Source organism: Phaethon aethereus (genome assembly GCF_964289735.1).
Source record: "Phaethon aethereus genome assembly, chromosome: 1".
Lineage (NCBI taxonomy): Eukaryota > Metazoa > Chordata > Aves > Phaethontiformes > Phaethontidae > Phaethon > Phaethon aethereus.
The window spans coordinates 189593317-189613431 of NC_138575.1; the positions used below are offsets into that span (position 1 = coordinate 189593317).

Here is a 20115-nt window from a genome sequence, read left to right on the forward strand (position 1 = left end):
AGTCCAGGTTGAGAGCTTGAGAACGGGCTGAGAAGGGTGGCCACCAGATGAGGGGAAGGACTGGGAAGGAAATGGAAAGGCTGAAATTTTGGTGTGGTCACGAGAAAGCTCTGGGAGAAGGACATGTGGGATGTGAGGAGGTTCGTGTCAGGGAGGGTCACATTTCCACTGTGCCTCCTGCCCCATTGAAACCAGAAAACCAGGGTGCTGCAAAGAATGGAGATGCCCATCCCAGAGGAGCTGCTGCTGTCACACTCATCCTGCCAGAAATACACTGGTCCTTTGGCAAGGGGCATGCCCAAAAATACCAACAGCACATTCTTGATTTCAGTAGCTATTTCAAGAGCAAAAGGTGACAACTAGCAAGAAGTAAATAGACTGGAACAAGTGAATACCTGAGGAATATCCCTCCCCCTGGAAGTCATTGTGATCAGGCAACAAAAGCAGCATTACATTAGGTCTCTACCACAGTGTATAAAGTGATCAGGAAGTTTAAGCTAAAGGAAATGTTTTTATTGGGGTTTTATTGCTTTTGCTTTGTTTTAATTCAGCAGCAGAATATTATTTGCCGGAGGAGCTGGAGAAGCCAGTTTCAGTCCACAAAAATGCCAATGATTTATTTATTGCTATCATTTAGGGAAAGGGCAGCAGTTGCTGGTTCTGAATATTTAACATCGCCAGGGAAAAGCAAGCCACTCCGAAGGCTCCATGTTCCAGTGAAGCACTGCAAACCAGCACAGCCCCTGGCCCCCCAAATTCAGAGATGGGGCAGCTGTGAAGGTATGGCCCAGCATACTCTTACAGGGACTGGGTCTTCTTCTTCAGACATCAGCTTGCATGGTCATGAGCAGCCTGTTGAGGAGCCTCTAGCTTCTCTCTGAGCGGTGACCTGCGATGAAAGCCCAGATAAGGAGATGAGGTGCATCTGCAACTCAGAAGGCATTACCTGGCATAGCATTCATCTCGGGAAAATTGCAATTTGTTTTACTTCATGCATCGTTTACAATAATTCCCAGGAGAGCAGCAGGACTGTTCTTAGCTTGCTTCCCCCGCTTCCTTGGTTTTCCAAGGGAGTCAAGCAATGAGCCTCAGTCTCTCTAGCCATTAACTGACCCAGTCCAACAGATGTTTCTCGAAAAAGCATTCAGGAGCTGCCAGGCCACAGCCACACACAGGCAGAAGGGAAAACAGGAAAAGACAATTTCCCATGCTTCTCATGTGTCACACCCACTGTTGAGCCCCCTCCTTCAACACGTCACCTACCACAGTGGGATTTCAACTGCTGTTGTTGGCTATGGAGGAAACATGCCTGACTGCAGATGGGACTGAGTGTCAGGAGTTGGCCAGCACCTGCCTCTGCCTCTCCCCAAGGAGCCAACCAAGGGAGAAGTTCTTAGAGAAGCCCGTGCCTTCTTGCGGCCATCGCCATCTGTGAAACACCCTCAGCAGAAGAAAGGGGTCATCGTCACCTCCCAAGTGTATGGAAAAAAAAAAAATTAAGATTATTTTTAAAGGAGAGCATTTCAAATCTCATAGCTGATTTGCAAACAGCTATTCCAGCTGCATTGTTTTAAATCAATGTTTAGCAGCACACACTGTAGGTCCAAGGGGCACAGAATTCAATAGCAAGATCAGTACACAACTTAGGACTGTGCTGATTGATACTTTATTTTCTGAAAATCTCTTTCTGAATGCTTAAGGAAATAGCAGCTCAAAAGGTGAATGCCCCAAGAGCTGGCTCTGGTTATATCCATCCTGGAGCCAGACCATCTAGCAAGACTTTCACTGCCCATCATGATACCCAAGAGTGAGATTTAACCGTGCTCACAGTGACCACTCACTAGCTATCATCCCCAATTTAATGCAGGATGAGGCTTCCCAGGCCCCGGCTCAGCGGAGGTGGTGACTTTTTCTTCTGAAGCTTTCATTGTCTGGGTAGTGAAGGTTGCTTCCTCAGAAGCTGAAGGGAGCTCTGAAACCGCAAGCTCTCCAGGGCTTGGTTGTGACCACAGTGTGAATCACTATTGCCAGTATGGAAACCTGGGTGCTCTTGTCCGTTAGTGGAATGCTCTACCTTTTACCAGGCACAGGGGCCTCCTTAATACCAGCCAATTAGGCAGACAGTGAAGGAAATACATTTGCATAATGTGCTCAGACCGAAGGTTTCTATGAGTCACCCTGGGTGCACCTTCCAGGAGAAAGTGTTGTTTGCAGTGTTGCTGGAGGGCGACAATAAACTGATTAGCCTCTTTAAAATTTCTCATAAAATTGTATTAACAAAATGGTAAATACATTACACACAGACCGTAACCACAAGATGTCTACATAATGCCCGCTGTGGACAAGTACTAAATACCATAAAAGACCTGAGACCCCCCCAAAAAGTCCACAAGTTCTGGCTCTCACAAGGCAGATAGAGCACCATTGTTGCTGTTCCTCCTCCTCCTCCTCTTCCTCTTCCCCCTCACATTTCAGCTTCAGTGTTGTGAACTTTGCTGGTGGTTATTGCAATTCCTATCGCTAGGCTTCCATTGTCGGAAAAGAGCTGAGCAAGGGAAGTGTTCAGCACAAGGCAATCCCCGTCCGAAATGACAGAGTCAACACACTCCAGTACCGACCTGGGGGTCGCCTCCCACTTGAGGCGCCTCTGGTTCCTGTTGAGCTCGAGCCGGTAGGTGAAGTTGTCGGCTTGGGTTGGTGTGCCGATCAGCATCATTGTAGCAAAGAACTGGGGGTGGCCTTCATACTTCTCCTGCTTCCTGAGGACCAGCAAAAACTGGTGGCCAAGGCAAGAGTGCATGATGATCCAGTCTGTGGGTGCGGGCAGGTGCATGTCCGTGGCCAGGAAGACAATCTCTGCCCCCTGAAGGATATTGATGCGGTGGGTCTGCCTCAGGTGGGACACCACCACCTCCAGGTGCCCTTCCCATGGGCAGGAGAAGAGCGGGCATGTGCAGGGAACCAGCTGGGGGTCGTGCACTGCTTCATGGTGATGGCAGGGAGGAAGGACGCCTTGCTCTGTGGACGTCTGGGCGGCTGCACAGCGGGTTGGTGCATACTACGAGAAGAGAGAAATGACACGTGACAGCAGGTAGACCCGGAACCAGTGCAGATACGCAAGATGCAGACCCCGCAGACACCAGCCACCTAATACCCCACCTAAAACAGCACCAGTGGGAACACCAGGAGCTCAGCACTGCTGAAACCAGGCTGAGATCGGCGGCAATCCAGACCTGGATCTGCACAGCAAAAGGTGCTGGCAGTTGCCTTGTTCTCCAGGTGAAGAGAGAAACGGTTTGAGCCACAAGTCACTTCAAATGAAAGTGATGTATGTGTTTAAAGAACAATTTCATTAGTTTGGGGGGAAAAATCTGATTAAAAAGAAAAAAAAAGCCCAACAAAGCAAGGACAGCATGGGACATTTTATATAGTTAAGGCTCTTGCAGCTCAGAACAAGGAAATGAAATATGTATGCCTTTATTATTCTTTAATGAAACACACTGGCGAATACAGGCATTTCTCCTGGAACAATATGCTTTATAACACCCATAATTTGTGAAATAAAAGTCAGTTTTTATTGTATATGATGCGGGTTTTTTTGTGTGTGTGTCAATGTATTTGTGCTTAATTGATACGTTTACCTCCATAAATCTTAAATGGCTCTCAAAGGTGGATGGATGGCAAATTTAGGGCATTTTTATACTGAAGTAAATTTGGATTAAGGTAAGGCAGCTACCTGAGAAGGCAGCAGCTCTTGCAGAAAGATTCCCTGTGAGGACCAGGAAGCAAACCGCTCTGCTTCTGTCAAGTGGATGTTGTGGAAGAGAAATGAGTAAGTCTTATTCAGCCAAAAGTGTATCCACAAGTAATGCTCTTCAGGAAGAGTAATGGCTCTCTGCAATAACTCTGTGCATAGACAAACCCTAAGGCACAGGCATGCTGGTCATGATTCATCCTACCCAATTTTAAGCATTTACTTCAGCCACCCGAGACAGAAGCCTGGTTGCATTGGACTGCCTTTGCAGTCAATAGAGGGAGGCAGCCCTTGCCAGTGGCAGATTCGGATCTTAGGTGAAGTAATTAACCTCCTGAAGGTGGCACCGGCTGCCGTCAGAGTGACTAAGGGCTGAGATCCAATCGGCCTAGTTGTACCTCAATTTTGTATGCTTAAATGTAGGAGGACATTGCCTCCCTCTGAACTCCTTTGGAGATGCTTATAAGCAGTATAAGAATTAAGAGTACGTATATACACACACACGCGTGTACATTTTGCTTTAACATATGTTTCAGGAAGATTCACATAATCACCCAGATACTGCCCCATGTCTGCTCATTTTAAGATACGTATCCAATATCATAGGAATAACGATACAGTTCTAACACCTAAGAGTTGTTCTCCTCCATGTCACATCTAAGTCATAGCAGATTGGGGCTTTATTCAGCCATTTTTGGGCAGAGATTTGCTTTAACCAGGAGCATAATCCTGTAAAATAGGTGACAGACACGTTGCAATTAGTGCATTTTCTCATCACTCTATGGATGCCGTGATGCCTTTCATTACAGCCTTGAAGTGAGATTAAGCATTCTGACTGCAGTTTTTCCCACCAGAACTTGCACTTTTGCTTTCCAGGGTGTTTTGGAAGGCCATGACTTGGATCAACTGTACCCAGCTCTCATATGACCAGCGCTTCCTTGCCGACCAGGATGACAAAGTCCTGGATCTCCATTCTCATTTTGTCGGTAGCTGCCGAGGGGTGTGATGAGCAGATCAGGGTTGTGATTGCCACTGCTGTGAAATTCATGGTTCTTCCCGAGGCGCTGAGTGTCAAAGGGAGCCATTTCTTCTTCCTCTGACATTTGATATGAGGAATAATTGACTACTTAAGCCCTATTATTGAGCCTCGGAGCTTTTTCTTTAGAGAATTATTACTTTGATAGTACTGTTCGACTTTTCGTATCCTCATATTTTATTTGTTTTGCTGTATAAAATTCAAGAATATAAACTTTCCAAGAAGATAATGAATTGAGGACAGATAAATGACTATCATTGTCTGGGAGATAAAACAGGTCATTATAAACTAATTGACATTTGTGGCTTTAGCTGCCTGCTTATCATGGTGGGATTGCTGGTTCACACTTAATTATATATTAATTTTTGCATCCCATTAGGATGAAAGGTATGGTTAATTTAAACCCTTTTTGGCGAAGGAGGCTACTGCTATGGCAGACCGTAAAAGCCTTTTAAAAAAATCCCTGAAATGCTAATTGCCTCATAAAATGAATTCTAATCTTCCAATCTAATACAGTGGGTGTGAGCAATTACTTTCTCTCACCAAACTGTTAATGCAACATTAGTGATTATACTAATTAAAACTAATGAACTCATACTCACATGCTGATAAACCTCTCAACCACTCTGCAAGTTCCAGCCTTCTATCAGTTTTTTTTAACTCCTCTTTAAGAAGATGAATCTTAAATTAACCTCTTGAATAACATTCAAAATTAGGTTTTGAAATGTGAAGGTTTATAGACTGTGTATAATTCCTCTCCAAAGATTACCAGAGTCTGAGAAATCATCTCCACTGAGGATGTAATTGAATTTAGAAATGCATTCTCCTAATTTGATAAGCATGGAGAGCAATGGTAGCTCATCCATCTAAACTGTATCCAAAGTAAGAAAATACAAGTATCTCCAAAAATCACTTTATGACAAGCACATTTCTATGGCTCAGGAACTGGAAAAGTAAATTACAATAAGCAGTTTATTCAACGTATCTTTCTGTCCTTCAGTTGTGATTTTTGTGTGTGTGTGTGCAATTAATTGAGAATTCTCTTTCACATCTCGCATTTTTGAAACATTTCCATGAATCACTTCAGCAAAGGATTTTTGGTCTGACTTCATTCACTTCAAGTTTATTGAAAATTCTGGAAATCCAGCACACACCACATGATCTATTTTTATTCTCTGACTAGGTGAGAATCATCTTCAAAATCTGGTTTCTGAATTATTCAACATTCCTGTTTCTAAATTCTAAATTTTGTAATATTCTGAAGGAAACATTTAAAAACTCCTAGCCTCTGAAAAAAAGTCTCACAGAAAACTATTATTTATTTTTACTTTTGGGTATGAGTGTAACTATTGGGGTGACTGTGCCCTTGTTGGTCTTTCAGGCTGTGAATCGAACCTCTAAAATTGAAATGCAAAACAGGCATAAAATGGTCACCTTGAGTGCATTTAAATGCTTGAATAAATATTTATGAACATTTTTTCCGTGTTTAATCTGCTCCAGTATTTACTTTCCATCATTTATTGCCCGATTACCTAATAAAATTAGGTTTATTGTATTGTTGTGTCAGTCCAGTATTATTATCAATTATCTTTTAGCCTGTTGGCTGATTTCAGTCAAATTTAACTGTGTGATAGGAGTCTCAAAGGCTTTAATTTCCTACCAGTTTTGTGAGAAGAGGCAGCAGGGTAAAGAAGTATGACCCTTTCACATCTCCAGGGAGGAGCAACTTGCCACGTGGGCAACATTACATTGTCAGATAGGAGAGAACCTAAACAATGGCAGTTTGATTCCAAATGTATTACAGGCACCAGAGAACCCACACGAGACAGCGTCTTTATGAACAGGAGAAACGGCTTCAGCCAGAGAGCTCCTCATTAGACGTGAGATAATCCCACCACGAGACACCAAACCGCAGGAAACCAGGCTCTGCTGCTCACAGAAAAATTTCTTTTTAATGATGCAGCTTATTACAATGTAAGTCTCCTTAGGAACAAGTCATCTGGCAAAGGGGAATTTATAAATGCATGGTGCTTTTCTTAGGGAAAAAAAAAAGAAAGGTTATATTAGGACCCTGGACAGAGGGGTTCTGGGTCCTACCCCAGCCTTTCTGCTAAAAACCCAACAAACTGCTGTAGATGTGACTCATCTCTTCCAGCTGTGATGTCTGAGGAGTAGGTGGCTAACTCCGAAGAACATCAGCTCCTTTCACAGCCCATGCAGAGTGCAATTCACTTCATCTCAAGAGATGCTGAAGGAACATCCCCAGGGCACTGCTCTCTACACACAGCCAGGACCAAACCCGTCCTTGGGGCAGACCCACAGAGGTTTTACTGGTATCTAGACAAGCAGCAGAAGGGCACCTCTAATTCGGTCCGGAGAGGGCTGTACCACTATGCTCTTCTCCTGCTGCACTGGGGACAACGCAGTCTGTGGAGAGACAAATGGATGCCTGTTCACATGAGGCTCCCTATCACCAGTCACCAGTGACTTGGCAGAAAATCCAGGGGAAGGTCAAAGGGTAGATCCAAGAGGCATAGATCTCCAAGACCTCCAAGAGGTAGAGAAGACACAAGCATACCTCTGAGTCTGCAGCTGCAAAGCTGAGGTGCCCACCCAGGAGAGAAGGCTTTGTTATTGCTCCTCATGCTCTGGGGGACCTTTTGTGTTTTAACTAACAAAGACTTTAGGTCAACTATGGTAAAAATAGTGGAAACAGAGGCAGCAATCCACACTGCACCCCTGCTGGCTAAGCTCCCGGCCCCGTGGGGTGCATGCACCCATGCTATACCATGATCGCTCAAGTCCTGCTTCTCTGTTGCACGTTGGTAACAGCTTCGAACGGGAGCGCAAAGTTGGCTGCTGCCCTGAGCAGCTGAATGCCTTGCAATTGCAGTCTTGACTTGTAAATGGGGAACTTGCTCGATGCAAACCTCTCAGGGTTGAGGGAGGATTGAATCCAGGCCTCTCACCCCATGGGAGAGGACCCAGATCCTCATGATCCGAGGTAAAAGGAGGGCGAGTAGCACAGCCACATTGTAGAAGAATAAATGTTGCTCAGGTCTTCAGAGTGAAGGTTAAATATCACCTTTCTGCATTTTCCAGTGTTCCCCAGTGTTATACTGGGAGCCTGGATGCCTCATTCATACTTTTACTTACAGTAATGCATATACTGTGCAAAAAATCAGCCTTTTACATGTCCATGAACAGTGCAGTGTGTGCCGAGGAGAACACCCCAAGGAATGAGGACACAGACTCATTTGCTGCTCAGTTGTTGTGGTTTAACCCGACAGGTAGCCAAAACAACCACACAGCCGTTCACTTACCTTCCCCCCCACAGCAGGATGAGGAGAGAATCAGAAAAGAAAAAGGGTAAAACTCACGAGTTGAGATAAAGCCAGTTTAACAGGACAGGGAAAATAAAAAGAATAATAATAATGATAATAATAAAGATAAAAGAATACACAAAACAAGTGATGCACAGCACAGTTGCTCACCACCTGCTGACTGATGCCCAGCCAGTCCCTGAGCCGTGGCTCCTCCCTAGCCAACTCCCCCTGTTTATATACTGGGCATGAAGTCGTATGGTATGGAATATCGCTTTGCCCAGCCTGGGTCAGCTGTGCTGGCTGTGCCCCCCCCAGCTCCCCGAGCACCCCCCGCCTGCTCGCTGGCCGGCCAGAGCATGGGAAACTGAAAAGTTCTTCACTGCTCAGCAACAGCTAAAAACATCAGTGTGTTATCAACATTTTTTTCATCCCAAACCCAAAACATAGCCTCATACTAGCTTCTGTGAAGAAAATTAACTCTATCCCAGCTGAAACCAGGACAGTGTCCATGCCTTATTCCATACCATTTACATCATGCTCAGGTACCACACTATCCAACACAACCTCATTAACCACCACCCCCCTTCCCATCCTTTGATATAATACACAGATATTATTCCCTTAGTCTATGGACCACCCCTGTAAAATGCCTGTAAAAAGTCCACTGAGTTCATTTAATCCATGACTTTGGTGTCCATCTGACATAACAGTCTTTTAGGGCAGGAGAAATGGTGTGTGGTGTTGGATTGTTGTATGCTGAGGCCAGTCTTGGTTCACCCCTGTTCTTTGTTTGGCTTCATTAATCTGGGTGATTCTTACTATAATGCCATTAATATGGCATATAGTGATCATAGTAGTGATGACACACAGTATTATATAGCAATCAACATCATATAATTCAGATCATTGGCTTTTCTTCCCAAAAATCAACTCTCCTTGAGGTACACATCAGACTTCCCCACCCTCCTGCACCACCCACCATGTGCACTCAGGTTTTTGAGCAAAAGCAATCCCACGAATGGGTTTGCCCTTGCTCAAGGCAGGAATAACCCAGACTGTCTTCCCCAGCATATTTTTTACATGCACCACTGGGACTTTATCCCCTTCTACAGTAGCTAAGAGTTTTGACTGAGCAGGGCCAGCTCAATTGACAGATCCCCTAGTGTTGACTGACCAGGTGGCTTTGGCTAAATGTTTATCCCAATGTTTGAATGTCCCGTCACCCATTGCTCTCAGTGTGGTCTTAACAGTCCGTTGTATCGTTCAATCTTTCCGGAAGCTGGTGCGTGATAGGGGATGTGATATACCCACTCAATGCCATGCTCTTTGGCCCAGGTGTCTATGAGGTTGTTTCGGAAATGAGTCCCATTGTCCAACTCAATTCTTTCAGGGGTGCCATGTCGCCATAAGACTTGCTTTTCAAGGCCCAGGATAGTGTTCCGGGCGGTGGAATGGGGCACGGGATATGTTTCCAGCCATCCGCTGGTTGTTTCCACCATTGTGAGCACATAACGCTTGCCTTGGCGAGTTTGTGGGAGTGTGATATAGTCAATCTGCCAGGCCTCCCCATATTTATATTTCAACCATCGTCCTTCATACCAACGAGGCTTTAACCACTTGGCTTATTTGATTGCAGCACAGGTTTCACATTCATGGATAACCGGTGCAATAGTGTCCATGGTCGAGTCTACCCGTCGACCACAAGCCAATTGATATGTTGCATCTCTTCCTTGAAGGCCTGAGGTGTCATGGGCCCACTGAGCTATAAATGAGCCACTTCAATCTTAGCAGCCTGATCCACCTGCTGGTTGTTTTGATGTTCTTCAGTGGCCCAACTCCTGGGTATGTGGGCATCTACATGACGTACTTTTACAACCAGGTTCTCTACCCAGGCAGCAATATCTTGCCATAATTGAGCAGCCCAGATGGTTTTACCCCTGCACTGCCGGTTACTCTGCTTCCACTGCTGTAGCCACCCCCACAGAGCATTTGCCACCATCCAAAAGTCAGTATAGAGATAAAGCACTGGTCACTTTTCTCATTCAGCAATATCTAAAGCCAGCTGGATGGCTTTCACCTCTGCAAACTGACTCGATTCACCTTGTCCTTCAGCAGCTTCTGCGACTGGTTGTATAGGGCTCCATATAACAAATTTCCACCCTCAGTGTTTACCTACAGTATGACAGGACCCATTAGTGAACAGGGTATATTGCTTTTCATTTTCTGGTAGTTTATTATACGGTGGGGGCTCTTCAGCACATGCCACCTCCTCTTCTGGTGATATTCTCAAATCTTTGCCTTCTGCCCAGTCCGTGATCACTTCCAAGATTGCTGGGCGATTGGGGATTCCTATTCAAGCCCACTTGAATGTGTGATAAGTGTGACCCACTTACTCCATGTAGCATCAGTTGCATGGTGTGCAAAGAGGACCCTCCCTTTGAACATCCAGCCCAGCATTGGCAGCTGGGGTGCCAGGAGGAGCTGTGCTTCAGTACCAACCATTTCTGAGGCAGCTCAAACTCCTTCATATGCTGCCAATGTTTCTTTTTCAGTTCTTAGGGGAGACCTTATCGCTCTCTACAACTACCTGAAAGAGGGTTGTGGTGACGTGGGTCTTGTCTCTTCTCCCAAGTAACTAGCGATAGAACCAGAGGAAATGGCCTCAAGTTGCACCAGGGGAGGTTTAGATTAGATATTAGGAAAAATTTCTTCACCGAGAGGGTGGTCAGACATTGGAACAGGCTGCCCAGGGAGGCGCTGGAGTCACCATCACTGGAAGTGTTCAAAAAACATGTGGACGTGGCACTTTGGGACATGGTTTAGTGGGCATGGTGGTGTTGGGTTGATGGTTGGACTTGATGATCTTAAAAGTCTTTTCCAACTTTAATGATTCTGTGATTGTTTGTGAGTATAGCAGGCCTTAGATCCTCTGTATCCCCAACTCCAAAAACCCTAAGGGCCGACCTTGAGTATCCCCCGGTGCTTTCTGCCAGAGACTCCAGGTAGGGCCATTCTCCCCAGCTGCAGTGTAGAGCACGTTTTTAATACCTTGTCCTGCCCGGACTGGCCCGAGGGCTACGGCATGAACTATCCCCTGTTTAATTTGTTCGAAGGCTTGTTGTTGCTCAGGGCCCCATTTAAAATAGTTCTTCTTCCAGGTCACTTGATAAAGGGGGCTTACAAACAGACTGTAACTTGGAATATGCATTCTCCAGAAACCCACAACACCCAAAAAAGCTTGTGTTTCCTTTGGGCTAGTTGGTGGAGACGTAGCTGTTATTTTGTTGATCACATCCGTTGGGATATGATGACATCATTCTTGCCATTTTATTCCTAAAAACTGGATCTCCTGTGCAGGTCCCTTGACTTTACTTTGTTTTATGGCAAAACTGGCTTTCGAAAGGATTTGGATTCTTTTCTTCCCTTTCTCAAAAATTTCTTCTGCTGTGTTGCCTCAGATGATGATGTCATAGATGTATTGCAGGTGTTCCAGAACTTCACCCTGTTCCAGTGCAGTCTGGATCAGCCCATGGCAAATGGTAGGGCTGTGTTTCCACCCCTGGGGCAGTCGGTTCCAGGTGTATTGGACACCCCTCCAAGTGCAAGCAAACTGTGGCCAGCACTTCACTGCCAAGGGCATTGAGAAAAATGTGTTAGTGATATTAGTTGTGTCATACCACTTGGCTGCCTTTGACTCCAGTTCATATTGAGATTCTAGCATGTCTGGCACGGCAGCACTCAGTGGCGGTGTGACTTCATTCAGGCCACGATAGTCTACTGTCAGTCTCTACTCTCCATTAGACTTTTGCACTGTCCGTATGGGGCTGTTAAAGGGTGAGCAGATCTTGCCGATCACTCCTTGACTCTCCAGCCAACAAATCAGCTCGTGGATGGGGATCAGGGAGTCTCTGTTGGTGCGATATTGTCACCGGTGCACTGTTGTGGTAGCAATCGGCACCTGTTGTTCTTCAACCCTCAGCAACCCCACAACAGAAGGGTCCTCCGAGAGACCAAGCAAAGTGGACAGCTGTTTAATTTCTTCCGTCTCCAAGGCAGCTATACCAAAAGCCCACCGGTACGCTTTTGGGTCCTTGAAATACCGTCTCCGGAGGCAGTCTATGCCCAGGATGCACGGAGCCCCTGGGCCAGTCACAATGGGGTGCTTCTGCCACTCATTCCCAGTTAGGCTCACTTCGGCCTCCAGTACAGTCAGCTGTTGGGATCCCCCCATCACTCCAGAAATACAGATGGGTTCTGCCCCTTTATAGCTTGATGGCTTTAGGGTTCACTGTGCACTGGTGTCCACTAGAGCCTTATACTCCTGTGGGTCTGACGTGCCACACAGTCCAATAAACTCTGTTATCCCTTTCCTCTGCCTGTCTGGAGGCAGGGCCCCTCTAGTCCTGGTCATAGTACTCGTTAGCCACTTCTCGTAAATATGAATCAGAAGTCCCTCTATTAAGACTGGAAGTCAGACCAGCTCTTCTACTCTGTCTGTGAAACTGCTCACTGGAAACCAGAGCAGAAATTTTCCTGGAAGAACTCCCTTTTGTGATTGTTTCTCCTTGCAACTCATGTACGCGGACCTCTAAGGTCGAGGTAGATTTTCTATCCCACTTTCTCATGACCTCTCCGTGGTCATGCAGATAAAACCTCAGTGTGGCCCGAGGTGTGTATCCCCTATATCCTCTCTCTTGAGCACTTATTCCTAACAGCTGAGATACTGGTCCATACAGGTGGGGAGCAGATCATAGCATCTTTGAATCACTGAAACTCCTGGGACAGTTTCTTGGCCAACATATGTGGCAGTTTCTCCACAGCCGAGATGCAGGCCCATAGGGAGGAGGAGAGATTTTCTTCGTTTTGCCAGAGTTGGTCAGCCAATTCATCCACCGTTGGTCCATCTCTGTCTTTCCAGGTCATTACTGCTAACGAGCTGGCATAAGATGATGGTGCGCTCCATATAAACTTCCGCCACATGGATCATGTGCACTGGACTTCATCTGGATCTGTGTTGTCTGGGTCATTATAAATCACCTCCAGCACAACTAATTCCCTCAGGTACTGGATACCTCTCTCCAAGGTATGTCCATTTGCCTGGGTGACATAGGACATCTTCCTTGAAGGAACAATTTTTCTTTGCGCCATACACGAATCACCTCCAGAAATTGAGGGTTTGTGTCTTTTTCCCAATTGCCTTGTCAGTGCCCCCTTCCCTAGACAGGGATCCCAGCTGCTTGGCCTCCCTGCCCTCTAATTCCAGGCTACTAACCCAGTTATCCCGGCATCAGAGCAGCCAGGCCACAATGTGCTCGCCTGGATGACGACTGAAGTCTTTTCGCATATCTCGCAGTTGACTCAGGGATAGAGATTGGGTGGTTAACCCTGGTTCATCTACAGCATCTCTTGCTGGGGTTGGAGTAGCCGCAGTGCCTGCCACCGGAGTCTGAGTGGCCACAGGGCCTGTTGCTGGGGCTGGAATAGCTGCAGTGCCTGTTGCAGGGGTTTGAGTAGCCACGGTGCCCGTTTCAGGGGTGGTATTTTTAAATAATTGTTTAACTTTAAACAAGACTTGAAACACACTCAGAAGACTTAGCAATAAGAGCATGCTTATAAGATCCCAAGGATACTGGAAATTCACAAGAGCTGTTGTAACTGGGGTGGAGGAGAAGGGGAAGGTGAAGGAAGGTGTCTCCCCCGTAGCTTGTCTCTCCGAGGAGAAAAGGTAAAAAGTGTAATTATTAATAGTTTCTAAGAGATGGCTCCTGAAGTACAGAGATGATGGCAATGCTGAGTACAGATACCAGATTACTGTCACGACTAGCCATTTTATCATATCATAAGCCACCGTTACAAAGTACGGCACAACAACAACCTTGACCCAGTTCCCAGAGATGAGAAACAGCACAACCAGAAACACATACAGCAAGTACAGTGTCACAGAACACACCTCTGAGAACAAGCGCGAGAACTTTGAAAGCAAGTGAATAAACATTGTGACCAGCGACTATCAAACTAATATAATGAATGCTTATAACAAATTTGTTCTAACACCCTCTAGTCAGTTTTGTCGTTATCTCAACCTGTGGAGCCCCACTTTGGGCACCAAAAAGGTTTAACCCGACAGGTAGCCAAAAAAACCACACAGCCGTTCATTCACCCTCCTCCCCACAGTAGGATGGGGGAGAGAATTGGAAAAGAAAAAGGGTAAAACCTGTGGGTTGAGATAAAGATAGTTTAATAGGAGAGAGAGGAAAAAAAAATATACAAAACGAGTGGTGCACAGCACAATTTCTCACCACCCGCTGACCGATGCCTGAGCCGCGGCCCCTCCCCAGCCAACTCCCCCCATTTATATACTGGGCATGACGCCGTATGGTATGGAATATCCCTTTGCCCAGCTGGGTCAGCTGTGCTGGCTGTGCCCCCCCCAGCTCCCCGAGCACCCCCCGCCTGCTCGCTGGCCGGCCAGAGCATGGGAAGCTGGACAGTCCCTGACTGCTCAGCAACAGCTAAACACATCAGTGTGTTATCAACACTTTCTCATCCCAAATCCAAAACACTAGCTTCTATGAAGAAAATTAACTCTATCCCAGCTGAAACCAGGACACCGGTCTACAAGGGTTTCTGACAACAAAGTAGATGTTGTGAATGATCATCCTTTTCTAGACACCTCACCCCTGTGCAGCTGCATTTTATCCAGTGGTCACACACTTTGCAAACACTCGTTAATTCACCCGTGGGCCGGGCTATTTGCTTGGGGAAGTCAGTGGCGTAGTCTGATGGCCATCACAGTAGAGCTTCTGAGCAGGCTCACACAGAAAATGGCAGAGACGAAAATAAAGCCACCAGACATGCCAGCCAGCCTGAACCAGAGACAGTGCTCCCTCGCTACCGTGCTCCAGCTTTAGCACACCCCGAGGCACTGCGACCTAACCCTCTTCCCGAGGGGGAACCCGTACCTGTTCCCTCTGTGGATCCAAACTCTTTCTTCCTCAGCCACAGCTTTCTTGGCCGGGTTGCAGGACGCTTGCTAGGAGCCAGGCATGTTCACGGTAGCTGTGACCTTCAGCGGGAGCCGGGGGTCGAGCGGGGCTGTGTTCGCACCCCGTTACAAACCCACCACCTATGCCAGCGCGGCCTCCTGCTACGGCTGACCCCACCCCGAGGTCCACTGTCCTACTGTGTACAACTTTGTAAAACTCACGTAGTTTGGGATAACACCTGATTCAGGCTGACTTTAAAATATGTATTAAATTATATATGCACTTATGCAAACACACATATTTAATATAGACTCATGAAACTTACAGGTCTGTTTCAAATGTTTCTGAGAATAATGCAGTGGGGAAAACCACGTTGCTTTGTCCAGGTTAAACTATCCTGGTACCTTTTTTCTTTAAAAAATGGTGGGACTTGGAGGGGGATGGTGCTCATGCATTTTGATGATGAGCTTATTTTTGCTGTCCTTGTGAAAATAGTCCCAAATTTGAGACTGGATTTTTTTTTTTTTTTTTTTAAAGTGCCTCTGAAAGGAGTTGGTTTTGTCATGTATTTTTTCTTCTATGAGGCTCATTGCTGTGGCTGGCTGGGTGCATCACAGGCATCTGTCAGCTGATACCTGTGATGTTGAGCTGAAGTGCAACTGCAATATTATTTCCCAGTTTAGGGTCCAGGTGTTTAGGCACAGAGAGATTAAAGACCCAAGTATATTGGCCATATTTTGTTGCCCAGCTTATATCACACAGCCCCTGATCTTTCATAGTAGAATTGCCTCCTAGAGCACTTGATATTGTCAAAACCCAGCCTCCATTAACCTCAGATGCAGCTACAAGTGATTAAACTATCCACAAGCCAGGTCTAAAGCTTCAGGCTGAGCAACTTGGTAGCAGAGATGGACTGACTAGAAGCCATCCATGAGCAGCTTGCTGTAAATGAGTCCCCCATATCATACAGGGCTTTCCAGGCAAAGGCGTGAGTGGACTCAGCTCTCCAGGGCAACGTGGTCTTGCTCCCAGCTCCAGGACCTCCTTGCTAATGTGCCATGACTATTCTCATCTCCTTTACCACCCTGCAAGGGACAACAAGGGATGCAGTCACCCCATGGGTAGGCGATCAACCTGGAAATATGCCATGAGAACTTGGTGGATTTTTTGGCTTTGACTTAAAGATTTCTGCAGGCAAGGAGAGACCCGGGCCTGCAGCTTTGGGATGCTTTGGGCGAGAGCTTCATGGCAACTTTCAGGGTTTCTGTTGAAACAAATCAGCATTTTCTTTGCCAGTGAAATGTGCCATTTATTCAGTTTTCTTACTGACTTCCTCCTCTTCCCTGGCTTCTCAGGGTCTGATTGCTTCTTCTCATCTGTATGGAAACTGCCTCCAATAATTTTCTAATTCCCAGCTTCTTTCTGCCTCATAAAAGCTTTGCCACCCACTAATACCCACCTCCACGTTACTTACACCCACCACACAGGGACAGATGCTCAAAAGAACTATAAAGGTGACATAAAGAAACTAGTGAGTCTTTTAATCCTGGTCTTCATTTAATTTCTCTTCTGCTATTTTTTAGTATGCTAATGAGATTTTGTAAATTTCTCAGATGAAAGAAAAGAGAAGGAAGGAAGAAAAAAACCCCAAAACCTCAACCTATTTTGTTAAAAGCTGTACTTCCATATCTGAAATTACGAAGTCCAAGCCAGGGCTCATGTTGGGGATCTATTTAAAATTTTAATTACACAAAATCCTATTCATTATGAATGCATCAGTTGAATTTCTTGAGTACTGAATATTAGTTGCATCTTTGGCAGTGGAAGGATTTGTTTTCCCTACTATCAAATGGCAGCAAGAGGACAACTTCAAGCTCATTTTGCTAATCTCACTTTGCAACATAATCAGGCGTGACTTGATGACACAGTGCACGGGATGTGTTAATGGCTGTCCTCATGCTAATTGCATACCACTGAGTATGCAGAGAAAATGCTGCTTTAGTACATGACTGCACTGTAGCACCACACTTCATTGTATCAGAGGACCCTGAATTTTAGATGAGGCCACATATTTCTAGAATTATTTTGGAAAAAAATAAAATTGTTCTTTGTGGTAGTTCTAGATGTAGCAAAACCATGTTACAGCATTTTAAATTCATCCCAGATGGAAAGAAAGACATTATTTTCAAATTAAAACCCCTTGCTTGCTTTTAAAAAATCAGACTTTTCAGTGTTAAGCTGTCATGCAGTCTTGAAGTGCAAGCAAAAAAGCATAAAGAAACTTGACATTCTTCAATATATTGAAAACAATGTAATTATAATGAAATATAAACATACTAAAGCATTTCAGTCTCATAGATGCTTTCTGAGAGACACTCAGCTGTAGACACCTACAGGGTGGAACAAGGTCATGCTCTCCAGCTCTCCTGTTTTAAAACCAAGTTTGATGGACCATTCCCAGCCCAGGTGGGAGGACACCAAGACTTCATGTGTTTCAGGCCGAAGGGAGATGCACCGCCTCGCTGACCCTCTGCCAAGGCTGCAGATGGGTCATGGACACCCAGACAAATGATCCCAGTTTAGCTGTTGTGTTTGCTGGATCTTAACTGGGATCACTTTCTGTGCTTTCTTTGAGGAATAAAATACGTTGAATAGATACAAGCAAAAGCACGTACATGGGCAATTCCTGTGGAGCATCTCACACAGTTGTTTGCTAGCCAAAATAAATGAAAAGCATGGAGGTGAAATGGATGAAATGGAAACACCTGGACCTGTGGAGGTCTGGCAGGTTGGCAAGTTGATACACATCAACTCCTCTGGGGTAATTTCCCTGTGTTTGGTCCAAGGGCTTAACCAAGGATGAATCTTAGATTTAAGATCTGTAATAACAGAAAAAAGGGTATCCTGGCTTTGAGTAAACACAGTATGAGACCATGACTGTGGGAATCACAGAATCCCAGAATTGTTAAGGTTGGAAAAGACCTTCAAGGTCATCAAGTCCAAATAGGACCAAACACGGTCACATAGTGTCCAAAACATTCTTGCTCAGTGCAGGTTTGTCGTGCACCCGTGCTCAGTAACCCTCACCCATGTTGCCTTTCTGCTCTGTTACTTGGGTTTGGGACCCCCTGACAGAAACAGTGGCTTCCTGAAAACTTTGAAGGGCTTTTAAAACAAAGAGGAACAATAGAAGACGACAATAAACTGCTCCTGTTCCTCAAGAAGTCCATGAGGGTGCTCTTGCCAGTACCATTTAAGTCTTTTGCAGAGGCACCCAAGAGAAGAGCTGAACTGGGACTGTTTTGGTGGAGCTGGCATCCCCACTGTGACTGTGGAGAGAGCGAAGACAGATTCTGCCACTGTCATAAGGAGCTACCCTGAAGTACAGATGGCTACTAGGGACAAATCCAGATCCCGGATCCTGAGCTACAGCTACCATCAGTGACAGAGGTGGAAAGGGTGGGCAGCTGCAGGTCAGAAACACAGTCTTCCTCCTCTGCTGGTAATTTGGAGATAGTCTGACCATTTACCTCTCTGATTTGGTTCTGGGAGACCTTGAATCTCCTCCTGGCAGAATACCCAGCCTCACAGAAACTCTGGAGCCATTATGGATTTGGAAGAAACCGTGCTGGAGGGTGGGATGTGCCCTTGGGACCGGAGTTGCCACTTGAATTCTCTTTGCTGCATTTTAGGGCAGGGCACAATGCAGTGACAACAAACCATAGTGCAGAGTATTTGATGTTGCGTTGCAACTACTGAAAGAGACGTTTACCCTTGTTTCTTTGGATTAGAAGATTTTATACTTTGTTCTAAGCAAGGATGATGCCTCTGAATGCCATCCCCTTTGGCCACACAGAGCAAGTATCAGAAGCCAAAAGGCACATACTATCAGCTCTTGCTCCATGAAGGGCAGGGTGTAGCCACTCTTTATCACCAGATCGTTCATGAGGCAATGCTGGTTGTGGCTCTGGGTGATGTAGTGAATGGCCTGCATATGTAAAAAGAGAGAATCCAAAATGCAGAATTATCTGAAGATTCACTTCATCCTTTATCCACTTTGCATTTTGGATACAGCCTGTTAACAAAGTGCAAAACCATTAGAGGTTTTAATTAAAAGCAAAGTGATAAAGTAGTTCCAAGCTGCATCTGCTCTGCCTGATAGGGGAGACAGAGTTCACAAGAGCCCTATATCTGACCTGTTGATTTTGTGTTTAACATTCACACTGAAAAAGAAATTAATATGGAAAAGAATAATAAAAAAAAGAAAGGATTGCCCACTGTGCTCATAAACTTAGCAGTTCAGACTGGCTTTAATAACTCATCATCCAATATTCATTTACAAGTTACTACAGTAACAGCATGTCTCCAAGAGTAGCAGGCTTGCTGGTGTCATCTGAGATAATTAGACCAAATGCACCCCAAGACAATCGAAATGCTTCCCTTCCATCAGGCAACCTCCAGCTATCACAATTATATGACATTTAAACTCACCAACTGCTCTTCCAGGAACGCACCCCGGGAGTGCCAAAGGACGGCACAGACATTACTGGTCTGCTGGAAGGAGAGAGGAGATGAGGTGGTGATTGCTGAGCAAGCCTGCAATCTCTCTTGGTGGAAACGATCCCATCTACACACACCTCCTGGCCAAGGATTTGCTCTGTGGTCTATGTCACATTGCTCTTGCAACTGTCACAGGGTAATATGCAATTAAGCCTTCGCCAGGCAGGTCACAGCTGAGTTCAGACCCTGGGCTGGGGCCACGTCGGTGGAGCAGGGAGGTAGCACAGGGCAAGCAATGCTGCCAAGGCTGGGTCCCTGTCCTGTCTCATAGGTTGCGCCTGAGCCTACATCTCTGTAGCAGTCACTGAGCAATGTATGAGCCGTGGAACACGACTCATTTTTGGTTAAGACCTGCTGAAAGCCATGTCTGCGGAAATGCAGGAGTGGCCTAAAATCACGCCTGTCTCCCTCCTGCTGAGGCACTGCTGGTATTGGCGAGCGATGAGCATCTCA

At 45.8% G+C, this 20115-nt stretch overlaps 1 protein-coding gene across 1 annotated transcript in view; it reads right to left on the reverse strand.

Moving 5' to 3' along the window:
- Positions 1-2464: 2464 nt before the first annotated feature.
- Positions 2465-20115, reverse strand: part of SIAH3 (siah E3 ubiquitin protein ligase family member 3) — a gene marked incomplete at its 3' end in the record, with an annotated part of 51962 nt that continues 34311 nt past the window's right edge. Inside the window, exon 2 of the mRNA XM_082007310.1 lies at positions 2465-3058. Coding sequence (XP_081863436.1) covers positions 2465-3058 — 594 coding nt within the window. The remainder of the gene's footprint in view (positions 3059-20115) is intronic.